Source organism: Adiantum capillus-veneris, chromosome 11 (genome assembly GCF_014529385.1).
Source record: "Adiantum capillus-veneris isolate H3 chromosome 11, ASM1452938v2, whole genome shotgun sequence".
Classification (NCBI taxonomy): Eukaryota; Viridiplantae; Streptophyta; class Polypodiopsida; order Polypodiales; family Pteridaceae; genus Adiantum; species Adiantum capillus-veneris.
The window spans coordinates 150,277,195-150,303,986 of NC_140941.1; the positions used below are offsets into that span (position 1 = coordinate 150,277,195).

The 26,792-nt window shown below is 45.2% G+C and overlaps 1 protein-coding gene across 1 annotated transcript; it reads right to left on the bottom strand.

Annotated features, from left to right (window-relative positions):
- Positions 1–1,711: 1,711 nt before the first annotated feature.
- Positions 1,712–25,366, bottom strand: LOC147448215 (heparanase-like protein 3). Its single transcript, XM_086524096.1, has 9 exons — positions 24,489–25,366; positions 24,108–24,144; positions 6,191–6,374; positions 5,851–5,984; positions 5,450–5,686; positions 3,322–3,511; positions 2,921–3,046; positions 2,724–2,823; positions 1,712–2,611 (listed from the first exon to the last, which is right to left on the bottom strand). Exons 1-9 carry the CDS (start codon positions 24,723–24,725, stop codon positions 2,318–2,320), a joined length of 1,539 nt encoding a protein of 512 aa, XP_086380222.1. The 5' UTR covers positions 24,726–25,366; the 3' UTR covers positions 1,712–2,317.
- Between the last annotated feature and the right edge of the window lie 1,426 nt (positions 25,367–26,792).

Genomic DNA, 26,792 nt, shown 5'->3' on the forward strand with positions numbered 1-26,792 from the left:
GGATGGATGGGCATTCTCTCTTGTTGTCTCAATGTCCAAATCTCGCACCGAAGGGATTTGATGCTAAGATGGATGGGCATTCTCTCTTGTTGTCTCAATGTCCTATCTCGCACCGAAGGGATTTGATGCTAAGCTAGACTATTTCTTTGGTATGAATTGTAAACAAGGGTTCAAGATCAAGCATGTATGGGCGAGTGTGGTTCCTTCTCTCAAAGAAGACCACGCTTTTGTAAGTGGGAGCAATATAGGTGGTGTATTATGTAAAGCACCCAGCTACATATTTTTCCCAAGTTAGGATACATTAACAATGTAGAATATCCTCATTGAGTGCAAGGTTCACAAGGCATCATGAAGCAAAAGTATTGCATGATATCTTCCAAAGCACTTCTTGATATCTCGCATCCACCCAAAGCTCAGTGTTTTGCTCCTGAGCATCTTTTGGACCTTTTTACTAGCTTCCCATGCAATTCTAGGAAGTTAATATGGAGAGCATTGGTACATTTATCATGTATTCCACAACCCTCTTCTTGTACATAACCTCAATGAGATGTGGCCAAGACTCGAGAACTACATACAGTTTTCTTCCAAGGTATTTATTATTTTGAGCCTATTGTATGAAAATGTGATAGGTGTATTGTTATGTGGTTGACAACCACAAGATCATGACTTGCACTCTGTTTAGTAAGCAACTTTGGAAACATGTGTGCAACGCACACATTCTATTTGAATGCACATGTGCACGTGCACATGCTTGCTAGCAAAGTTCAGAGATTGGACTTTGGAGCAAGAACATAGGATGTCCTCCTTCATGCCTTCTTAGAGGTTGAACAAAAGGGGGCATTTTCGTCGTAGAATAAACATGTAAAGGCACTTTTATTTTGGATTTTGTAATGTATTGGTATCGCTTTTACATAGTTGCCTTGCTTTTTGTGACACCTTTTCTCTTCCTTACATTTCAAATTCAATGAGTAGGTCTCTACCATTTCAACAAAATAAAAGATCTTTCAAACAATCAAATCCCAAAAGTGAAGGGTAAAAGTGCAAGAAATTCTCACTATGTTGCATATATATATATATATATATATTGAATTTGATTTTTTGGAATTCATTAGGATATCATTGCCTAACGTAATGTTTCAGTTGCATAGATATAACATGTAGTTGCATTTAGACCGAGGTGTCTCTTACTATGTTGTTAGTATCCTCAACTCACTAGTAGATGTGTGCTAGCTAGAATATATTGATGGGAATTGATAGCACATTGCCACAAGAGGGATTGACTTAGTTACAATGAACACAAAAGAAGTTTGGGCTTGACCCACCACTTGCTACGGGGACTAAGTGCTTCGATTATGAAGCTCATGTGTTAGCACACTCTAGGCATGGACATCTCAAAAGGTAATTGCTGACTAAACCTCTCGCCTACATACTCTATAGTGATTGTTTTTGCTATGTAAGAACAATCCCCGAAAGGCTCACTAATGGACATCTCCCTTTTGGAGGGGATATATGGTCCCATTTCATTGAGGATCTGGGACTTTTGTATATGACATAACAAGTGCATGAAACTTCTTGAGCATCAATTTAGCATGTGAGTAAGAATTCGAGTCGTTTTTCAGTTCAAAAGCCCAAATTAAACAAACCCATTTTGTAGAAATAGCAAATTTTGTGTAAAAATGTGATTTATTACTTAACTTGGATGAGCAGCAAATTTATCAGCCTCAACTCAGATATCAATTGGTAGCTTAATTCCATAACTACACTCAGAATTTTTGCATGGAAAGATAAATTTGATCCTTGATGTATTATCTTACAATCTTGATAATCAAGTCATATTGTGTATTGCGGCTGTATTTTTCATCTATATTTCTTGAGCATACTTGAACCAAATTTCTACAAAGAAGCCACAAGAAGTGGTTTTTTGCTCAAGGATGACCTCTCTTGCACAAGAAGTCACCTCATGAATAGCACCTTTAGTTCATTGTTACTTTGAACCACACTACTACATGTTGATTGACCCTCGAGTGCGGAGGTTGAGAAATGAAAGCATTACAACCTTGAAATCAATAGTGGGTTGCAAGGATTTGTTTATGGCAGGTTTGATTTTATGGCCATATTCAAAGAGTTGTGGCTGCTTTCAAATACTTTGATTTTTTGGTGGTGATGTACCTTTCGAGACCAACTAAGTTGAAGCTCAATCATATGGTGGCAGCTTAGCCACACCATGCCATTTCCTTCCAAGGGGCTGCTATTGTATGTTGTTATATCGTCCTATAGTTTTGACTCTGCATGTTTAACAAGTTCTACTCCCCATTACCTACGAGCAAGTTTGTAGTTCTATAGGTAGAGAGACAAAGGCAATAGATAAGGGCTTGATTAGTAAAGGCACGTCCCCCATCACCAACTGTGGAGACAATGGAGGTATGCCCCCTTCACCACTCACTTCCAAGGGGACACCATTTAGAAGCATTGTTTGACTCTCAAGATTATTGTTCTCGGCTGTAAGATGGTATTCCAACCGTGCTTCTATCACAGGAGAAGAAGGAATGGAGAGGTCAATGGAATAAGTTGTTTGATTGTGTAAGTTGAGCAGAAGAAGAGTAGCTCCAGCCTGAGCAACACGCACAAAACAAAGAATGTCATTTGAGGGCATCATAATTTTGATATTTGGGCAGAATTCTAACAACAAAATGCATAGAAAAGATTACACCATATGCACTTACACTTCCTTTTGCACAGTGTGCATAAGCTCTCACGAATGCCGAGCCTGAAACCTTCACTTCAAGCACATTTGCTCCCATCAACCGATGCCATAGAAGCGCACTATAATCCATCGAGTTAATCACAGAATATGGTTTGTAAGCGCACGTTATACTTGACAAACATTCTATCTGCCCTTGCAAATGTTTCAATCCCACACCTGTAGTAATCAGGATTCGGAGCATAGGTGGTGGTGTTGAGAAGTCCATAATTGCCGCCCACGAGAGATTGGCGACAATAGCTTTTCGTGCCATAAGTTGCGGACATCCCAAGTTGATCCAAGTACCTGTGATTGAGGTGCTGTAAGAAAATGGGAAGTCTAAAACACTCACCTTTGCACACAGCTGACATATCAAGCAAGGAATTGCATCTGGATCTTTCTGCAACACTTGAATGCAGAGGAACATCTTTCATCAAACACAAAACATCAATAGGCAAGTCCAAAATGAATATAACTTCTGGTATGGTTGCTCAAACATGAATTGTCGAAAAGCTTTACAACAGACCAAAAAACCATATGAGTTGCCATTACGTCTTCCTTGTCATTAACTAGGACATTACCAAAAGCTCATGATGAAGGCATCAGTGACCAGGTGGTGACCACTGTTGTAAGCTCCTCCAGCTTCCCCAACCCAGGAGTTGGCCCAAGGACCATATTGTTGCAAAGTACTTCTCAAAGAGCCAAATGTAGCAGCTTCATGATCCAAGTATGAGGGGTCTAGAATTTTGGCCGTCAAATTCTTGTCCACACCTAAGATGATGAAAAAGTACTCATGTTAAGTTGTTAACCATAATGAAGAGATCACACTGACCTTGCAAATCAAATTTTGTGTGAAATGAACATGTACCTCAAGACAAGAAAAAGGTGCAAATAACAAGAGTCACAATAACAACAAACACAAGGAATACCGCCCCTTCTTTTTGCAAGAGGAGCTATATACTTATTATTGTGTACAAGAGACCTCGGGGATGGCCTATCTCCAGGAGGTAGTACAATATGGAGTGCTTCATGGATGGCTCATGATGTTGCACATGTGTCCATGTATCTTTACTATGTCTTGACTCTTCTTCAAGGTTCTCATCTTGGCCTTCTATCGCCAATGAATTATGTTGCAGATTGCCTTAGTTATTTGAGGTAGTGAGCATGTACACATAATCTTCACGATTGTCATGAGTTTTGTGTTGTTTTTAATTTTTCTTTTAGACAACCTTTAGGTGAAGTCATTAGCCAATTGAATGTTTTTATAATCATTTAGCATATAGAGCACCCGCCGAGGGGCCTAAACCCTAAAAATACAAATGCAAAATCTGGCTCCAGATTTCCATAAATTGCGCTGGCATGCTGGCATTGCAGGCTGTACAGATTTCTGTGTTTTGCGCTAACAACAGGGCATGGCACATTCTCGCAAGTTTTGAAATGCTTTTGGGGTTGAGTGCTTTTGGGGCTCTGCTTTTGGGCATGCTATTTATAAGAGCCCTTGAGGCCAATCACAGGAGGGCATCTGGACACAAAGTCTCGAAGAGTTTAACTCTTGAGAAGTTGTACATTTGCGAAGCAATAATAAAGAAATACTAGAAGGGGCGCCAGTTGCGGGATAATAGCTGCCAATACATACTTAGGCAATTTTTCACTTCTACGGATGTGGGACATTCCTGCTTAAGGATAGTACTAGAGGCACCATACAAACATATGCACTACCCATAGGATATAGGCACACATCACAACAGAGTGTCACCAACTTGCACAATTTGAAAAAGAATTTCATAAAACCCCCTAGGCCCGTCCAATGTTTCATCCACAAGATCTTTGTTGAGGAGATTAAGCCACAGTTGTATGAGGAAGATAAGAGGCAGTCTTTCTGTGAAGAAGAGGCTGCAAGGTTTGTCAGCGAAGCTCGCAAAGCCACAAAGGGCCTCTTTTGTATTAATAGAAGCATTTAGAACATCATTTTCTTCAGGCTGATCAACTTCCATAGTATGATTGTTCTTAACCAGGGAGTTAGCGAGCTCTAAAAGAGATTCCTTGCCTTGATCTCAAGAAGATGTATAATCTCAAGGAGAGAGATTGTAGCAACCATAGGTGTGTCTTCATTGTGTGATTCTTGTGCATATGATTTAGCACTTGGACAAGCACACGTGTAGATCGCAGTCACATTTGACTCGCTTGATGACCCAATTTGCATTGGACTTCAAGTTTTCTTCATCGTCTACTGAAGCATCTAGCCCCATCATGTCAACCCTTTTCGCTACAAAATTTGCATCCAAATCCAAAGCCATAGAAGCAACTTGCATGTTTCTCTCCCTTTCTCTCTCAAACATTCTATTTCAAGAACCGACAAAAGCCAAAATCAGCACCCACACACCCTCAAACAGCACCTGCAAACCCTAACTCAGCAGTTGTCACAGCAAAGACAAAGGCTAAAAACTCTACAATGGCAGTTGCAAATCCTAAATCAGCAGCTGTCACAGCAAAGACAGGCTAAAAACTCTACAATGGCAGTTGCAAACCCTAAAACAATGGGTCTTACCAAACAAAAACAGAACCTAAACAAACAAAAACAGCCAAAAAAACAGCGATATACAACCTGAAACGCAAGAAATCAACCTCCTTCTCTCTCTCTCTCTCTCTCTCTCTCTCTCTCTCTCTCTCTCTCTCTCTCTCTCTCTCTCTCTCTCTCAGGGAGCACACCTGGACCTAGGTTGTAGATGTGGTGACTAACGACTTTGACGCAATGCTCATCACCTAGAGCAAGAAGAAACTGAGCTGTCCATGTCTTGTCGAAGAAACCATCAGGAGCTACTACCAATGGAAATGATGGCTGGTCTGCGTAAACCTCCCTTACAATTTTACAAAGCTGTTTCACATCTTCTGCATACTGATCAGCTGGAATGCGTGTTCCAACACCACTCCCAGAGAGCTCATTACCTATTTTGGAGCACATCAATATAAGAAAGTACCCATTGCAAAAATCTTAGGTAAATTAGTCTTTTCTAGCATGCAAATACATGTGCGGACACCACCTCAGATCCATGTTGTTTGTATACACACTATGCAGACTATACACAGTATGCAATGTATGTGTTTCATACCAAACTCCCAAGCACTTATATTGTAGCCCTTGTCGTGAGTGTACTGAATGAAGTCAAGGGCATTTGTTGGGTCCCATGCCGTTCTTGTCTTCGTCCTTCCAAACAAGGCGTTCAGTCCGAAGACAGCCTGGCACCTATGAACGTGAGAGCTTCAGTTTGTAAGGAGGCTGCACATAAGCAATCACTGAAAAATGATATTGGAAAAAGAAAGAGACAGATATCTGCACGTAGAGAGAGAGAGAGAGAGAGAGAGAGAGAGAGAGAGAGAGAGAGAGGTGACCATGGAGGGCATACTGCAGAGACCCACGAGAGAGTTAATGGGATGTTCACCATTGCTTACCTGACACTGTGAAAGAACGCATTAAGCTCGTTCCAACGCCACATGGGGAGGCAGCCAGCGGAGAAGCCAAAGAGGGCTGATGGATCTCGGTAGAAGGGGTGGCAAGGCTCTGCTTTCTTGCCCACATGGTAAACCACCTTGTCTTGCAAAGTGCCTCCCAACCTGATTCTGAGAGGCGAAAAGGCTGTTCATCAGAAGATACACACCATCAAAGCTTGCTGAAAGCAAATCGGTCGTGCGCGCAAGCGCGAGTGATACTAGCCTATGCGCATAGAACTGTGATGCATGTATGTCAGTACTCGCCCAGCATTAATTGCCAGCATGTGAACTTTAAATGTTAGAACTTTATCAGAAGGCCAGCCAGCCCGTGACATTCTCAGTAATTTCTGAGAAAAGGCCCTCTCAAAAGGAATAAAGCTAAAAGCAAACACTCCCCAACTACATGGACAGGTCTAGTCTATATCTATACTTCTATACTTAAACTAATGCACGGTTGAAGCCTCTGGACATGTGGCCACTCCTAAGCTCAACGCTGGTGTTTTTGCAAATAATAGCCTTTTCTTGCAGGCTAAGCCAATGCGGCCCCTCTCTTCTCTCCAATTTCCCTGTCTCATATTGCGCTCTCTCCCAAGCTATTGACCAGCTAATGCTATCTCACAATCTTCCCCTGTTTCAGTGCTTCGTCACCATCTGTACACGTTCTCTCCTTAAGGGTTGTTGCTGAGCTAACAAAGCTATCAATGGAGCGTTGTTGACTCACTCTCTCCTTAAGGGCTGTTGCTTAGCAAGCTTCCGAGTTGATGAAGATGCTAAAAACGTTAACAAGACTTGTCGAAGCCGACTTTGTGCAGGTAAAACCACCCCGTCCCCTTTTCCTCTCTCTCTCATACGCAGTGCCACGATACAGTGCCACGAGCCAGACTCGTACGCAGATTGCAAGACATGGGGGTGCCCACAGAGCTGATTTGGGGGATCTTAGCTTTACACAGGATAGTGGTAGGACAGGTACACACTACTCAGGGCATGTCCGACATGATTCACTCTACCATTGGGGTGAAGCAGGGTTGTCCCCTATCTCCGACTCTCTTTGGAATATATGTAGATGAGTTTTCAGATTATGTACATACAGAGGGTGATAGAGGTACTCAGCTGGCAGGGACATGGATTCCGTTGCTATTATATGCTGAAGATATTGTGCTGATCTCCGATTCTCCAGAAGGGACGTAGCGTCATTTGGATGCACGCGTGTATTTGCACGGGACAGTGGATTGTCTGTGAACCTTGCTAAGACCAAGGTAATGGTGTTTAACACCACGGCGCTGTGGGTAAGGAGGTCCACCTCCACTTTTACATATGGCCGAGAGACTGTGGAGCATACAGATACATACACCTATCTTGAGGCGGTTTTCAGTGGTCCAGTATTTCCCCTGAGGCGTGCAGCAGATCCGCGATTGACCAGAGCCTATGCACCATTGGGGAGACTTGAGAGGATATATTCGTAGGTTCAGTTCCAAGAACCTCGGACAAAGCTTTGGCTCTTTGACACTTTGGTCACTTCGGCCATGCTGTACGGAGTGGAGATATGGGGCCCCTCAGTTAATCATCATAGCAGAGCTGGCAGTACTGATGGATGGAGATGTATGGAGAAGCCCTTGGTGTCTATGATTTCTCGGATGATTAGGGCCAAGGCCTCAGTACCACATGACCTTGTTAGGGTGGAGCTCGCTGCTCCTCCATTGGTAGTGGAGGCACTCACTCGATCAGTTTCATTTATGCATAGCACTTGGGCTCTCCCTAGAGACAGATATGCTCGATTAGCACTAGAGTCTTCGCGACAGCTAGCATTGCAGGGAGATAGATCATGTTGGTATGCAGAGATGGCATCTTGGTTTCAGCTACATGGCTTTAGTATGGACCGGCTACCCCCATTTTAGTACTCTCTGGATGCACCCTCCATCCCCCATCAGACAGGACTTGATTCAGTTGGATATGAAGAGGACATGGATACAACCTACACATGAGCTAGGTACGAAGATGACTTTCTATAGAGAGCATCTTCTCCAACTCACGGAAGATGATTTTGTGATCAGAACTGGATACATGGATACTCATCTATCCCACGGGATACAATGTGCTATTGGTCAGATACGCACATCCTCACATCAGCTAGAGATCGAGACGGGCAGATTAGAGTAGTACCCGCTGAGTCCAGGATTTTTCAGGTGAGCCAAATAGAGCGAGAGATAGAGCTACATTACATATGTCACTGCCCAGTATACTATATGATACGAAGGCCGCTTTCACTGTCTGTTTAGAGAGGGTTTTGGGCCACTTTCTGGAGTCATGAGATACCAGGATCAGAGATGCCTCGGATTATACTTACTGGAGATTCGCACTTGAAGAGGGCCACAATGAGAGAGATCCAGCGACAACGGAAGATTACAAATTTCTTTCAGCCACAGACAAAGGAGTTCGAGCAACCCCCACAACATAACAACACCAGAGGCACCAGAGGCATACTGCTTGATCGAGCGATAGAGTTGGGACGGTCCCGTCCCCCACAGATGAGAGGGCCCTCTCAATATCGACGCAGATTGCGACAGAGGATCCATACCATACTGGCGCGACATAAGAGCCGTCCCGGATACTAATGCATATGTATCTGATGCCTCGACTGTCAGAGAGCTCCATTGTATCAGCTCACCTTTTGTATTCCCTTTGTATCAGCTTTTACCCCACCCCTACCCACTATTTTCTTTTCAGTTCTTTGTACTTTTTGTACCCAGACCTGGTATTAGATTCACCACATGTAACCTTTTGGTCTCATAGGTCATTTTGGCCTTTTGAAGACGTTAATATTACATTTTTCATTCTCTCTCTCTCTCTCTCTCTCTCTCTCTCTCTCTCTCTCTCTCTCTCTCTCTCTCTCTATATATATATATATATATATATATATATATATATATATATATATATATATATATATATATATATATATATATATATATGTGTGTGTGTGTGTGTGTGAGGACCAGGAGAGCATATGATCATGATGGCCTAGTAGAGATCTGCTTGCAGAGCTTCTAGCTATGATGTTCAACCGTGCTATGTGTGAGGGCCTACTTGATACTTATAGTTTGTCTACTATTGTACCTATCTTCAAGTCAAGGGACCCTAAGGAGCCTGCACTATCATGATTCGACACACATTAGTGCGGATGGGCAGGTTTCAGGAGGGGTTTCGCTACTCTTGATCATATTCTGACACTCATAGCCACTATTGAGGAGGGGAGATCAAACGGGAGATGGCTCTATAATAGCTTTGCGGATTTCTGCAAGGCTTTCGACTTAGTGCCCAAAGCTAGACTGGTGCGCAGACTGCAGGAGATGGGGTACCCACAGAGTTGATTTGGGGGATCATGGCTCTATACAGTCAGTAGTGGGGCATGTACAAAGGGGATATCTAATATCACGGTGAAGTAAAGGTTGCCCGCTATCTCCTACACTATTTGGTGTGTATGTGGATGAGGTTTCTGACTACATTGAGAGGGATGGTGATAGAGGAGCACAGTTCGCAAGGACACGAATCCCACTATTGTTATATGCTGATGATATTGTGCTGATTTCCAACTCTCCGGAGAGGATGCAACATCACTTAGATGCTTTACATACATTTGCCCATGAGAGTGGATTGTCTATTAACCTTGGCAAAACCAAGGTTACAGTGTTTTACACCACACTGCAGTGGATCAGGAGGTCAACACCCACATTTACATATGGTCAAGAGACAGTGGAGTATACAAATGCATACATCTATCTTAGGGTAGTCTTCAGCGGACCAGTGTTTTCATTGAGCAGCAGAGACTAGACCGACCAAAGTTTATGTAGCCTTGGGAGGATTGTGTTCGCATGTTCAGTTTCACGAATCTCGAACAAAGCTCTGGCTTTCTGACACTCTAGTGGCTTCAAGTATGCTTTACGGAGTTCAGATATGGGGACCCTTAGAGGACCACCATGGTAGATCTGGTAGCACTGATGGATGGAGATGTATGGAGAGGCCTTTAGTCTCTATGATTTCCCAGATGATTCGAGCTAAGGCTTCAATGCCACATGAGATTGTTCTAGTGCCTTCAATTATGCTTTATGGAGTTCAGATATGGGGACCCTCAATGGACCACCATGGCAGATTTGGTAGCACTGATGGATGGAGAAGTATGGAGAGGCATTTAGTCTATGATTTCTCAGATGATTCGAGCTAAGGCTTCAATGCCACATGAGATTATTCGAGCCGAGCTAGCTGTCCCTCCCCTTGTCGTCGAGGCACTTACTAGATCGGTATCCTTTATGCATAGTTTATGGGACCTTCCCAAAGATAGATATGCTTACTACCCCTTGAGTCCTCCCAACATCTAGCACTGCAGGGTAATACAGCATGCTGGTATGGGCAGATGACATCATGGTTTCAGTTACATGATTTCAGCATGGACAAATTGCCTCTGTTCTAGTACTCCCTAGATGCACCCTCTCTATCTCTCACACGAACAAAGATCACTAGACTCGTACATCAGGATTTGATTCAGCTACATACTAGGAGCAAATGGATACAGCCGACTCAGGAGTTGGGCACGAAAATGGCTTTCTACAAAGAGAATCTTCTCCAACTCATAGAGGATGGATTTGTGACTAGGCCCAGATACATGAATACACACTTATCTTATGGGATACGGTGTGCTATTGGCCAGATACGCACATCCTCACATCAGCTTCAAATCCAGAATGGCAGATTTCGAGGAGTACCAACAGAGGCCAGCCTATGCCATATAGAGCCAGACATAGAGCTGCACTACATATGCCATTACCCAGTGTACTATGAGATACACGGCCGGTTTCATTGCCTATTCAGAGAGAGTTTTGGATCACTTTCTAGAGTCATGAGATACCGAGACTAGAGATGTCTAGGACTGTTTTTACTCAAGCTGCGCAATTATAGAGAGAGCTTGTTGAGGACATCAGGGGAGAGCCAACCTCAGAGGCAGTACACAGATTTCTTTACACCAGCCAGTGAGCAGATATAGAGAGAGCCAACCTCAGAGGCAGTACACAGATTTCTTTACACGAGCCATCGAGCAGATATAGAGAGAGCTTGCTGAGGACATCAGGGGAGAGCCAATCTAAGAGGCAGATCATAGATTTCTTTACACTAGCCATTGGGCAGCTAGAGGAGCAGTTGTCACAGTAGAGTTTAGATCTCATTCACACCAGAGGTACATTCATTGATCGAGCGATTGAGCTAGAGAGATCCAAGCACCCATGACCACGGGGGGCTTCAAAGCATTGGCAGAGGTTGCAACAGAGGATCCGGATCACTCTAGCTCGACATGCGAGACACCCAGTCACAATATTGACCATGGAGGATATTGATGAGACATATGGAGAGGCCCTTGGTATCTATGATCTCTCGGCTGATTAGAGCCAAGCCCTCCGTACCACATGATATCATCCGAGCGGAGTTAGCTGCCCCCCCATGGAGATTGAGGGGCTTAACAGATCAGTCTCCTTTGTACACAACCTATGGGATACTACCAGAGATAGATATGCCAGGTTGGCCCTAGAGTCCTCCAGACAATTAACTCTACAAGGGGTTACATCATGCTAGTATGCACAGATGACATCATGGTTTCAAACAAGTGGCTTCACCATGGACAGGCTGCCTCCTTTTTAGTGCTCTCTATAGGCACCCTTGATGTCTCGGACACGGGTGGAGATTACTAGACTCATTCGTCAGGATCTGATTCAGCTGGACACGAGGACATAGATAGAGCCAGTACAAGAGTTGGGCACGAAGATGGCTTTCTATAGAGAGCATCTTCTCCACCTCACAGGAGACGGGTTTGTGATTCAACCTACCTAATATGGACACACATCTTTCTCATGGTTTGCGTTGTGCCATTGGCCAGATACACACATCCTCACATCAGCTCGAGATTGAGATTGGCAGATTCAGAGGGATACCAGCAGATAGATGGATATGCCGCTTATGTCATCTACAGCCAGAGACAGGGTTACATTACATATGTCATTGCACAGTGTGCTATGAGATACGAGGCCGTTTTCATTGTCTATTCAGAGAGGGGTTTTGGGCCTCTATCTAGGGTCATGAGTTATGAGGATCAGAGATATCTTGGACTGTATCTACTTGAGTTACACATGCATAGAGATACTTTACTGAGGAGAGCTGGAGAGAGACAGTCCCAGAGACAGATTACAGATTTCTTTACACTAGATATTGGACACCCAGAGGAGCAGCCCCCATTGCAGAGCTCTGCCCCCACTCATACTACCACTACTGGCATTCGCATAGACCGAGCATTGGAGCTAGGGAGATCTAGACGACCGCGATTGAGGAGAGGAGCTACACAGTATCAACGGAGACTACAACAGAGGATTTGAGCCATACTTTCTTGAGGTCCAGAGTGCAGATGAGGATGGATCTCTACCATATCTCCCCCCCCTCCCCCCCCCCCCCTTTCTCTCATTGTACTACACATTGTACTGGGCACCTTTTGTATTAGCTGGCACATCCATACAGTCCCAGCTTGTAGTAGTTGTATTTTTGTTTCAGTTCTTTTTTATTCCGGACATGGTATCAGATTCACTATGTTGTAACAGCTTGGTCTCATAGGTCATTTTGGCCTTTTGAAGACGTTAATATATCATTTCATTTCATTTCTCTTTCTCAGAGTAGACTATAGTCATAACAAAGGGTGGGTGATCAGAAGGCGTGGCAGTTAGAAAACAACTCCTCTCATCCCAAAGCATTCCAAAATTCTGTTTTCTGCATTGCATAAAGTTTTTAAACCCATGCATAATGCCACAGCCCTTCGAGATGTAAGCATAGCCTTCAAAACCAAAGCATACGTGATTTCATCTTTTTGTGCATGTCAGCATCTATCTTGCGGAATGGCAGATCCCTTCAAGATGCAAGCATAGCAAAGAATAGGTGATTTCATAAGGAGAGACGCCCTCACTTTGCATCAGCCCAGAGCTATGTGGCCCTGCCCCTATTGGGCATAGCCAAAAATCAATGGGACATCCCGTACAGGCAGCTCCTCAAGCATCTTTTGTGCTTTATGAGTACACCACATTTGACATACATGTCAACCAAGGCATTGCCCAGCATGACGTTTTTTCTCGACAGCCTCTGATTAGCAATGTCATCATGAATTCTTTTGCACATATTAGCATCTTGCATAGTGCCACATGCCTTCAAGAAGAAAATTGCAGGTGGCTTTGTATGGAGAGATGTCCTCGCTGTTCATCCACTGAAAATAGCCATAGAGCTTCCTGGACCTGGTCCTCTTTGGCATATCCCGCGATCAGTGCATTCTAAGAGTCGACATTCCGGACAGGAAGCTCCTCAAGCACTTTTTGTGCTTTCTAACGTGCACCACACTTGGCATACATGTTGACAAAGGCAGTGCCAAGCACTACGTATTAATATCATTGTGAATTCTTTTGCCCATATCAACATCTCACATAGTGCCACCCACCTTCAAGATTCAAGCATAGGTGATTGCAACTAGAGAGATGCCCTCGCTTTGCATCTATTGAAAACAGCCCAAAGCTTCCTAACCCTGCGCCTGTTGGGCATATCCAGAAATCAGTGCACTCCAAGAGACGTCATCCCGAACAGGAAGCTTCTCAAGCACTTTTGCTTTTTGAAGTAGACCACATTTGACAAGCATGTCAACCAAGGCAGTGCGAAACACTACGTTATCATTCATCAGCCACTAACTAACAATATCCTCCTGAATTCTTTTGGCCGCATCAGCATCTTGAGTGGTGCCACACTCCTTCAAGGTGCAAGCATAAGTGATTCATAGGGAGAGATGCCCTTGCTTTGCTTCGGTTGAAAACAGCCCAGAGCTTCCTAGCCTTGCCCCTATTCGGCATATCTTACAATCAATGAAGGCCAAGAGAAACATCCCGGACAGGTCACTCCTCAAGCACTTTCTTTGCTTTGTGAATTCAGTACACCACATTTGGCATATATGTCGACCAAGGCATTGCCAAGCACGACCTTTTTTTTTTTCAACAGCCCCTGACCAAAAATATCATCGTGAATTCTTTTGCCCATAGAAGTGTCTTGCGTAGTGCCACATGCCTTCAAAATGCAAGCGCAGGTAATTGCATCTGGAAAGATGCCCTCACTTCGCATCCTTTGAAAATAACCCAGAGCTTCCTGGCCCTACCCTGTTTGGGCATATCCTACAATCAGAACACTCCAAGATAGGGCATCCCAGACTAGGAGCTCGTCACACACTTTTTGTGCTTTCTGAAGTAGACGACGTTAGGCATACACGTCGACCAAGGCATTGCCAAGGGGGACATGCTATTGATTGAGAGTGGCGACAACATCGTAGCAAACCAGTAGGTAATTTGTGACAAACTACATCTCTCTCCGTTTCTTATTTCAATGCCAGCTGCCCTCTCTTCTCATCCCAAAGCATTAAAAAAAAATTCTGTTTTTTGCATTGCCAAGCACTATCAACAACTCATTAAATTTTTAAGCCCATGTCAGTACCTTGCGTAATGCCACCGCCCTGCCAGATGTAAGAATAGCCTTCAAGACCAAAGCATAGGTGCTTTCATGTTTTTGTCTATGTTGGCATCTTGCGTAATGGCACACCCCTTCAAGATGTAAGCATAGCAAAGCGTAGGTGATTTCATATGGAGAGACGCCCTCACTTCACATCCGCTGAAAATAGCCCACAGCTTTGTGGCCCTGCCCCTGTTGCGCATAGCCATAAATCAATGCACTCCAAGAGATGACATCCATGATCCCGCACAGGCAGCTCCTCAAGCATCTTTTGTGCACCATTTGGCATATATGTCGACCAAGGCATTGCCGAGCCTGATGTTTTTTCTCAACACCCCTTGATTAACAATATCTTTTGCACATATCAGCATCTTGCATAGTGCCACATGCTTCCAAGACGAAAACATAGGTGGCTTCATCTGGAGAGATGTCCTCGCTTTGCATCCACTGAAAATATCCTAGAGCTTCCTAGCCGTGGCCCTAGCCCTGTTCGGCATATCCCGCAATTAGTGCATTCTAAGAGTCGACATTCCAAACATGAAGCTCCTCAAGCACTTTTCGTGCTTTCTAGAGTGCACCACACTTGGGATACATGTCAACCGCAGTGCCAAGAACTACGTTTTTTTCCAACAGCCCCTGACTATTAATATCATTGTGAATTTTTTTGCCCATATCAACAGCTCGCGTAGTGCCACACGCCTTCAAGAGCAAGCATAGGTGATTGCAACTAGAGAGATGCCCTTGCTTCGCATCTGTTGAAAACAGCTCAAAGCTTCCTAGCCCTGCCTCTGTTTGTTGGGCATATCAGGAAATCAGTGCACTCCAAGAACAGGTAACTCCTCAAGCACTTTTTGTGCTTTCTGAAGCAGACCACATTTTGGCATACATTTCGACCAAGGTAGTTTCAAGCACCACGTTTTCTTTCATCAGTCCCTGACTAACAATATCATTGTGAATTCTTTTGCCCGTATCAGCATCTTGAGTGGTGCCACACTCCTTCAAGTTGTGATTGCATCTGGAGAGATGCCTTCGCTTTGCATCTGCTGAAAACAGCCCAGAGATTCTTGGCCTTGCCCCCTGTTCGGCATCTCCTGCAATCAATTAAGGCAAAGAGAAAACAACCCGGACAGGTCACTCCTCTTTGTGCTTTGTGAAGTACAACACATTTGGCATACATGTCAACCAAGGCATTGCCTAGCACGACGTTTTCTTTCAACAGCCCTTGACTAACAATATCATCATGAATTCTTTTGCCCATATCACGTAATTGCATCCGGAGAGATGCCCTGGCCCCTCACTTTGCATCCTCTGAAAACAACCGATAGCTTCCTGGCCCTTCCCCTATTGGGCATATCCCGCAATCAAAACACTCCAAGAGAGGGCATCCCGGACAGGGATCTCCTCAGACTTTTTGTGCTTTCTGAAGTAGACCATATTTGGCATACATGTCAACCAAGGCATTGCCAAGCACGATGTTTTTTTCAACAGTCCTTGACTAACAATTTGATCGTGAATTCTTTTGCCCATATCAGTGTCTTGCATAGAGCCACATGCATTCAAGACTGAAAGGGTAGGTGATTTCATCTCAAGAGACGCCCTCACTTCGCATCCATTGAAAAAGCCGATAGCTTCCTGGCCCTGGCCCTTTTGGGCATAGCCCGCAATCAATGCACTCCAAGAGATGACATCCCGGACAAGCAGCACTTTTTATGCTTTCTGAAGTATCCACATTTGGCATACATGTCGACCAAGGCACTGGGGCTGCCCCTCTGCTGCATGCCTCGCTGTCTATGTTGCATGCCCCAAGATGCACCCAGATGAGGGCGCCTCCCCTCCTGAGGCAATCTACAACACTCAGAGTGTGCTCCCCCAGGGAATATATACAAGCCCCAAACCCATGTTGACGGCCCACTTCTATTGCCCCCACAACCTAGTAAAAATACCCAAAATTGGGAAAAATCATGAACATGGAGCAGTTAGGCCCATAGCACCCAAGAAAGGCAAAAACCTGTTGGGGAAACATGCCTTAAGCTTGAAAGAGCCTGTATGGAGCAGAACAAGCAATGAAGACAAAGAAAGGCTTCCAATACGGTGTACACCTCAACTCCGATTTGGCTCATCTCTGAAAGGATCCTCTAGCACTCAAGGCTCCATATCCTCAATCCTCCATGGGTCGTGGTAAACAAGGGTAAAAGACGGGGAAGTGGTCCATAGCCTCCACATACCCAAATCAGCTCCGATATATAGAAAACGCCAGGAAAAAAACAAGCTTCTTCTCTCTAGGTCAAGTCCAAAACCGCACCAGATGAATGTACACTCGAGCATCCAAGGCTATCAAGATACCAAGGACTTGGATACCCTATCAGAATAGGCAGCGGAAGATGCAATGAAGACAAAGAAAGGCTTCCGATCTGGCGAACACCTTGACTCAGATCTGGCTCAACTTCGAGAGGATCCTCTAGCACTCAAGAGCAGTGCTCCACATCTTGAATCCTCCACAAGGTTTCCCTCTATAAAGAGAGGTCGGGGTAAAGGGTAAAAGATGAAGGGGATCGGGGAGCACCACAGACGGAGAGTGAGAGAGAGAGAAGGAGACACACAACACAGATATGGGTGGGGAGACTCTAAAGAGTGAGCAGCCCCCTACACACTTATGCTATGTATAAGGTATACAAGTCAGTGGGCGCCCAGACTCTGGGTGGCTGGGCAAGGCACAAGCGCCTATACCCCAACAACCTCCCACTTAAAGGCGACTGTGGCTTTAAGCAAGGGAACCTAGTCTAAAGACTACAAAAGGTGAGAGAAAACCGCTCTCAACCGATGTCCACTGGCTGGCTGTGATCGTGTGCATCCGGCTGTCCTGCTCCCGTGTATGTCCATACACCACTAGACGTACCGCACACGTACTGCAAGTATGTACACAATACCTGCATATCTCCCTCGTGCACTATGCCATCATCAGTCAACAAACGACTGACAACCCCAACTGCAAATGCTCCCACTGCAGCTGCGATATCCGGTCTCAAGATCAGCATCTCATACATGAGACCACCGAATGCCGATGCAATGCTAGCGGGCCCTGATAGCTCTACGGAGCATGCATCAACATATATATCCCTGGCAATAGGCATCTCTGACTGACAAGACGTGTCAGCCACATGCATCTCCTAACTGTCCGCAAAAGACGCATCAACCTGTCGTGCAACCTCAGAGCAAACCAGCTGCTCTAGATGTCTGCTGGAAGACATATCCTGCACAACTATATCCCCATGCTCACTGTCGAGCATAGAAAGGAATGACTGCATAATCGCTGACATCTCAGTCTCCTCTGCAATCATCCACTGCAAACATGACCACTCAATCTGCTGTGACTCACTAGAGCTCTCATGCTCTAACTCCGTATACATAGACTCTTGCACAACGTCCTCCTGTCGTGACTCACTAGAGCAAGACCGCTCTACCTGTCTATCCTGCATAGAAGTATCTCGCACAACTGACTCTCTGCTTTGCTCAGTCACTAGCAAAGCATGCATGTCTGACTCTGTCACCTCTCTGTGTGACTGCTCAAGTCGTGCCCCAACTGTGTACACAACGAGCTCACTACTCTGCACTCCATGCAAAGTACCCTGCAACCCACAAGCAAAAGAGACTCGCCTGCTCTCTCGCTGTCTGCATGGCTGTAACAAGATTGAGACTCGACCATCTCACACCAGTACTACGTGCAATGGGTACCATGTGCCAACTCTAGCACCTCTCGCAATCACCAGCGAACCCAAATGCAACACAAAAGATCGCTCAAGCAGCGATACCCGACATCCACTATACCGTAACTGTCTGACTGAGATCAAATCCCGTCTCAAATCTGGCACATAACGCACATGACGCAGGGTAAATCTCATACCACTGGGCAAGGACAAACATACGTCTCCTGCACCCTCAATGTCATACACAACACCATAAGCCATGTGCACACAACCAAGTCTCCCACTAGAAAACGTGCTAAACCACTCACGATGCGACGTGACATGGAAAGTAGCATCTGAATCTAGTAACCAATGTGAAGACAATGTGCAATCCGATATGCAATCCGTAGACATAAGATCGTCTGAAGACAAGCTAGATGTAAATGTGACATCGCCGTCACAAGCATACTCAGTAACCACCGTATTGATCTCACTAGCATCTGTCGTGCCCAAATCTGCATCACGCATCTGTCGCCTCCGTTGTCTCAAACGCCTGAAACATCGACGCCTAATGTGCTCTCTATGTCCACAATGCCAACATGTCAAGCCTCTATGCCGTCGAGACTTGCGTGTGGGACCAATCTCTCCCATGGACATAGAAGTGGAACTAGACTCCCCTGTAGACATGGATGTCGCGTACATAGCATGTAAACTCTGCCATAAAGCATGAGTTGTAGTCTCCCTCGAGACCTGCCAGTCAACAGACTCAACCAGATGCAAACGAATCGTAGACATTGCTAACTCATCAAGATCCTGCCAATCATCATCACGCATAGACTTGGGCTTCGCCGATAAACCACACAAGGGTTTATCCTACCCCAAATCCGCCAATGCAACAAGCATATGCTCCTTCCAAGCAACAAAATCTGCACCATCAAACTGTGTCAGACCATAACGCTGGAAGTAAAATGAAAAATCAGCCATAATGCTCTCAAAAGAGCAACCAACAATGAGTAGCAAATGTCAACCAAATCAGCCCTAAACTGGCTCGAATCGCATCAACAAAAGTCTGCAAAATATGACTCAAAACCTGATGCAAAGTTGCACCAATAACCGTGCAAAACCTTGCACAAAATCACAAGTCAATATGACTTAATCGCGCATAAATATCTAACAAAATTTTGGCAGAGTCTCCTTTGTAACTGGAGCAAAAATCTCAACAATAAGCCTCAAAGAGACAATAATATATGCCACAATGGCCAATCCGGGAATAAACTCGACCGGAATCACCTCACAAAGTCATACATATGAGCATACCCGCTCTTGCCGGAGTACCACTCAACGGCACCTCAAATGACATACATGTGAGTGATGATTGCTGCCAAAATACCTTTCAATCGATGACCAAATGTCTGCCAGATAACTATAGCAACATTTCGCAAAACCTTGCAAGATCTGTCGCTATGCGCAATACGAAATACGGCACACAAGGGCATACACAAGTGACTCCAAACTCCAACCAAATGATGACTGAAAATCACCTGTCAAAGTGGGAGTAAACTCAACCACTAAACTGTCAAAGAGCAACCTACGGATACGTAGAAGCTATGGCGAGAACCTGGATAAAATCCAACAAAGTTTCTTCTATAAATTGAGCCAAATCTCAAATAATCTCAGCCACAAACAAATACACAAATCCATATATGGCATACATAAACCGCCAAGACCATGGCAACATAGCTCACTCTCGCATGAGTGGCTCTCTAGACAAATGCATAACCAAAAACCTGTGTACACCTATGAATTTGCTGGTTGCTGCAGAAAATACTCCGTGTGTGTGAGATATACCAAAAACAGTGTTTTTGGGACCCGAAAGTGCACAAATAAACCTGTTGTTGTACCTGCTGTAATTCAAAGCATAATTTCAGCAAATAGACATCACGATCGCGTCCAGAGCGTGCCAAAACCCTGACCTAGACTCCTGGATCATGTAGATCTGACTCTGTGTGACGGAGCTACGCAAAAAACTGCGTTTTAGAGCCCGAAAATGGCAAAAACGAGCTGCACACAGTCTTGAACCTGCTCCTGCTCCACTCTGCGTGATGCAATGTCCTCTCAATGCAAGCTCCAACACAAGAGCTCTGCCACAACAGCATCCAAGCACTCGAATGTCAAGCTCTCCTCCGCCGAGCACTTCTCTAACGAGCTCCACTGAGCTCAAAAGCTCCTCTCACCAAGGAAGCCGCAACCGCCTCCTCGACCAAGCTTGACCACACCAAGCTCCTAAGCTCCAAAGACAATGCTCCTCAAGCTAAAATCGCTCTCCGTGAAACTCCACGATCGAACTCCACCGTCGAGAGCGAGCGAGCTATCGCCTCGAAGCTCTCAAAGCCGTCGTACTCTCCTCGGTCACCATACCTCTCATACCAATTGAAGGGGATCGGGGAGCACCACAGACGGAGAGTGAGAGAGAGAGAGAAGGAGACACACAACACAGATATGGGTGGGGAGACTCTAAAGAGTGAGCAGCCCCCTATACACTTATGCTATGTATAAGGTATACAAGTCAGTGGGCGCCCAGACTCTGGGCGGCTGGGCAAGGCACAGGCGCCTATACCCCAATAAAAGATGAAGAATTTGTAAGCGAGGGTCCACAGTTTCCACATATCAAAATCAACCACAAATTGGAGAAAAAGTCAGAGAAAAACAACAAGCTTCTTCTCTCTGAATCAAGTCCAGAACGACACTAGATCAGTCAACACTAGAGTGTCCAATGTTGTCGAGATGCCAAGGGTTGTAATACTATGTCAAAATAGGCAACCAAAGATGCAATGAAGACAAAGAAAGGCTTCTGATTTGGCAAACACCTCGACTCCGATCTGGCTCAGCTTCAAGAGGATCCTCTAGCACTCAAGAACACTGATCCACATCCTGAATCCTCCACGAGGTTCTCCTTTGTAAAGAGAGGTCAGGGGAAACAAGGGTAAGAGACGGGGAAGTTGTGAGGGTCCATAGCCTCCACATACCCAAATCAGCCACGAATTGGAGAAAACGTAGGAAAACAACAGTAAGCTTTTTCTCTCTCAATCAAGTCCAAAACAGCACTAGATCATCCTTTACTCGAGCATCCAAGGCTGTCGAGACACCAAGGACTTGGATACCATGTCAGAATAGGCAACAGAAGATGCAATGACGACAGAGAAAGGCTTATGATCCGGCAAACAACTCGACTCCTCTGGCGCTTGAGGACAATGCTCTACATCGTCAATCCTCCACGAGGTTCCCCTCTATTAAGAGATGTTTGGGTAAACAAGGATCCATAATCTTCACTTACCCAAATCATCCCCGAATTGGAGAAATCACATCCACTATGATTTGGTTCAACTTCAAGAGGATCCTCTAGCACTCAAGAGCAGTGCTCCACATCTCGAATTCTTGCCCAACTACGAGAGGATCCTCATCTTTCGAGAACAGCACTCCATATGCTAAATCCTCAATAAGGTTCGCCTCTATAAAGGTAGGTTGCGATAAACAAGGGTAAAAGACGGGCAAGTCGTAAGAGAAGGTCCATAGGTCCATATACCCAAATCAGCCCCGAATTAGAGAAAACCCTGAAATAAAACAACAAGCTTCTTCTCTCTCAATCAAGTCCAAAACGGCACCAGATTATCCTACAATCAAGCATCCAAAGCTTTTGAGACACCAAGGGTTGTGATACCATGTTAAAATAGGCAGCAGAGGATGCAATGAAGATGAGAAAGGCTTCTGATCCAGTGAACACGCTGATTCCAATCTGGCTTAACATCATGAAGGCAACTGTGGAGAAGAGAGACCACTGCAGTAGACAGAGACAGGACATATGAGAATGAGACAGAGAGAGAGGTCTCGAAAAGGCTATCCATGCTGATTAAAAAATACATATACAAGTGCCCAAGAGAGATCCGGCATCTATCTATCTACTGATCTACTATATCTAATGCTTCTTGGAAACTTTTGACACATGGCAAGAGCTAAGTCTCCTCTCTTTAGACACTCTCTCTCTCTCTCTCTCTCTCTCTCTCTCTCTCTCTCTCTGAAACTTTTGTCAGCTATATTCTAGCTACTATTACCAGCATCCGAGGTTGAAGTTGAGATGTCCACCGGATTGGAGGACTGTTCCAGCCTACGTTGCATCTTCCGCTGCATATTCTGACATGGTATCATAGTCGTAGGCGACACGATCTCAGTGGATGCTCGGTAGTGGCTAACCCGGTCTCGTTTTGGGTTTGATCATGGGAGAGTAAGCTTGCTTGGTTTTTCCTCGTTTTTTTAGGTTGGGGCTGATTTGCATATGTGGAGGGTATGGACCGCCGTCTACGACTTCTTTATCTTTTACCCTTGACTGCCTCCACTTGTGATTACAAGCATGAATTCCAAAGCACCCTTGGTCACTTGTTTTGGCAATTTGTTATCACCATGGAGGGCTTTCCTCCATATCTCTCTCTATCTTTCTTTCTCTCTCTCTCATTCTCAGATATATCCTATCTCTTTCTACGTTAACGATCTCCCTATGTATGTGGCGTTGCAAGTGTTCTCTAGTACCAGAGGATCTTATTGAAGTCGGCCAGACCGTAGTTGAGGTGTACACTAGATTGCAGGCCAGTTCTTGTCTTCATTGCATCTGCCACTGCCTATTTTGACATGGTATCAGAGCCGTACTCGGCACGATGACCCAAGTTGTAGACAGCGGTCTATACCCTCCACATAGGCAAATCAGACCCAGCATGGAAGAACCAGGAAGAAAACAGCAAGCTCTTTCTCCCTCGATCAAGCCCAAAATGGGACCGGATCAGCCACTACCGAGCATCCACGATGGTCATGTCATCCCACATAGGCAAATCAGACCCAGCATGGAAGAACCAGGAAAAAAACAGCAAGCTCTTTCTCCCTCGATCAAGCCCAAAATGGGACCGGATCAGCCACTACCGAGCATCCACGATGGTCATGTCGTCTATGGCTTTGATACCATGTCAGAATACAGAATGAAAGATGCAATGAAGACAAGAATTGGTCTTCGATACGGTGGACGTCCCAACTCCTACCTAACTCAACTCCGATAAGATCCTCTGACACTAGAGAGCACCTGCAACGCCAAACATGAACAAGGAAGCTATGGAGAGGAGAGATCACTAAGGTAGAGAAAGAGTCTATGGCCAAACTCGTAACTTTAATAAAAGCAATGTCAAATATTGTCAGAAGAGTATCATTTGCATTAACGTTCGACCTCTAAAATTCTTTTGATGTCCAACGCAAAAAAGGGGTCCATACAAATAAGAGAGTTCATGAGGGTTAGAGACTGAGCAACGTGGTGGTGTCTCAATTGATGTAGGTAATTCATTGAGGCCTACAATAAAGCTTTCTTTTATTTATCTTCTTTAGCAAGTTAACATTTGATATAATTATGTATTTCGATTGTGCTTGAAAACTATACATTAGTACGAATGCTTCATAATGTTAGGAGAATAAATGGGTTGTTATTAGGAGATTACAGAGGGTCTTACGGTGCAAAAACCAACCTTGGTAATTTGGCCACGCCCTGTTTGTGAGTGATATATGTGATTATTAAATCGTTGATGTGCAAGAATAAGAGGGCTAACCTTTGATGGCATTCTGGAGAAGCGGGCTAGAGAGATTCTGCATACAAGCCCACAAGGAAGAGGCATTAATTAGCATGCACACAACACAACACTCGAGCATTGCCATTTCCTGGGACGTTAACAAAAGGCAAAAGCTTCTTAATATAGTTGCTGCACTTGTTTGATTGCTTTGTCATACGGGGGCCCTAAGCTAAGGCTTTCTAACCCAATTAGCTCTTGCACTAATTTTCAGGCATGCGTAGCTTCTTATCGAACTTTACCTTTGATTTCATTTACAAATCTAGAACAGCAAGATTTGTTGCATTAACAGTGGTCAATATATATTTTCTTGTAAAGCAAAAAAGTGCAAAGACTAGAGAGAGAGAGAGAGATTGGGCCTACCAAATTGAGGAGGGATGCATGCGCCCAGCTGCAGGTGCCGTAGTCGCACTTTTCTGGCGGCCACCAGTCCAATGTGGCGCAGATGAAGGCGTCTGCGTCCACCTGCGCCAGCGCTGCCGTGTCATTCACCCACACCCTCACCCTCTCCTCTTCCTCCTCTCCCCCGCCGCCGCTCCACCACCCACCCCCGCTCATCAGCATCCACGGTAACAGCAGCAGCGCATAATTCGCCCTCATTCTTCCCCACTTTGAGAGAGAGAGAGAGAGAGAGAGAGTGTGTGTGTGTGTGTGTGTGTGTGTGAGAGAGAGAGAGAGAGAGAGAGAGAGAGAGAGCGCTTCAATGCAGCACGGAGAGATTATGTGTGTGTAGGTGAGTACGTTTTTGTGAATGTGTGTGCGTGTGGGAGCTCAATAATTGCCTCCTGAGAAACAGGCTGTGTTTGTGCGTATTGGCAAGAGCTGTGTGAGAGAGAGAGAGAGAGAGAGAGAGCGTGTGTGTGTATGATGGGAGACGCAGCATGCCGTGCCTTATACTTTGCGAATTTGCAGGTTTCCCACCTCTCGCCGAGCGGCCCGCTCGCCTTTTTTGGCCAACGAAATTACTAAACCCACAGTGATTATTTCCTTCACAAGGCTTTGAAGTTTGAACTTTGAGGCGCTGTAGGTACTTTCCCACAAGGCGACAGGACATCTCCTATTGTAAATTCCACGCTAAGGGATCCTATTACCCACCACCCAACCAATTTTCCCCCCTTCCCCCAATTTTTTGGTGTGACCTCCTCAACAACAATTTGTAGGTGGAATTTGTAAAGACAACAAATCGAACATTCACAAGCCTAATCTAAGTCATATATTGTTGAAGTATAGTGGCGGTAAGCATTAGGTTCTACTCCTTGGTAACTTGGTAAATACAACTATAATGGATCAAATAGAAATAGAAAAGCCAACCAATTGCCAACAATGTCAAATAAACCAAAAGTTCACGGTAAGGTGCAATGAGGTATCTTGAACAGACAAAAGCATATGCAACCATAAATATGCACAAAATGTGTGTGGATTGGGACATGTGCATTTTTATCTCTCTTTTTCTACCTTTTCGTGTGAAGAGAGAGAGAGAGATGCTTGCAATTTAACGGTGGAGGGGCCACTATATACTATGGCATAATATTGACAACAAGCGCATTCTTCCATCCCAGAGGAAGTTTTGCCTTCGCTTCAAAAAGATCAACCACCCACGAAAAGCTTTGCTCTCAACTTGGCTGCAAACACACACTTGCTTTGCAAAATTGGCAGCGTAAAATAACGTGACAAGCAAGGACCATTAGATGAACACCTTCAAACTCGCGATCTCACGGTTGCCATGCGAGCATCTCAACAATCGGCCTACATTAGTCGTTGGATCTGCTTTCCCTCAGGACTAAGTGGCACGGATCATTTAAGAGGGGGGGGTGAGGGGATCAATGGACGGGAACTCCACGCGCGATCGTCGAGGTGTTCTGGGTCGTAGATGGCTTATTAAAACTAAACCCGGCCAAGGGCCCCGTCCGGGCTTAGTTCTAGGCCGTCCAGGTTTATCATTTATATCATTGTGTAAAACAGCTTTGGTTTCAAATGTGCGCGGGCAGGAGTAGTGGTTAGCCCATGCTTCAAAAAGCATTGAGGGGTGACGTCCTATGTTCAAACGCCCCCGCTCCTCAACGGTGCCGCCATTTTTTGGGTGGACTTGCCCGCCTCGAGATCCCCGCCATCGTCCTTCACCGTCGATCCCTTTACCCGCCCCCACGTCCCATCCTGTGTCACTTAGTGTCGTGGTCTGCCTTCGGTGTGTGTTATTATTGCCCCTCCCCATCGCCTGGTGCTCCTACCTCACAGAGACGCACGTCCACTCTCCCTCTCTCTCTCTCTCTCTCTCTCTCTCTCTCTCTCTCTCTCTCTCTCTTCCTTCCATGCGCCATAATGGATTTCTCTCTCCTCCTTGGAGCTGTCGGAGCAGACCACAAGAACTACATCCTCCTATGACCTGTTGGCGTAGCAGACCACAATACCGACAGACCGCAATACCCACAAACCGGCGGTTCCGCGATGAAATGACCTCCCCCCCCTCTCTCTCTCTCTCTCTCACGCCGACGCCTGGCATCTCCACTCGTCCCTCTCTCTCTCTGCGTCTTTGCTCCACCTGCCGCGTCGTTTTGTTTTCGCCTTCAATGGCTGGGAGCATCTTCGTGGATTCCGATTAATGTGTCATGCTGTAAACATTGGGACAACATACTGGCATTAAGCCGCGCTACAATTGGGGGCCGTGCT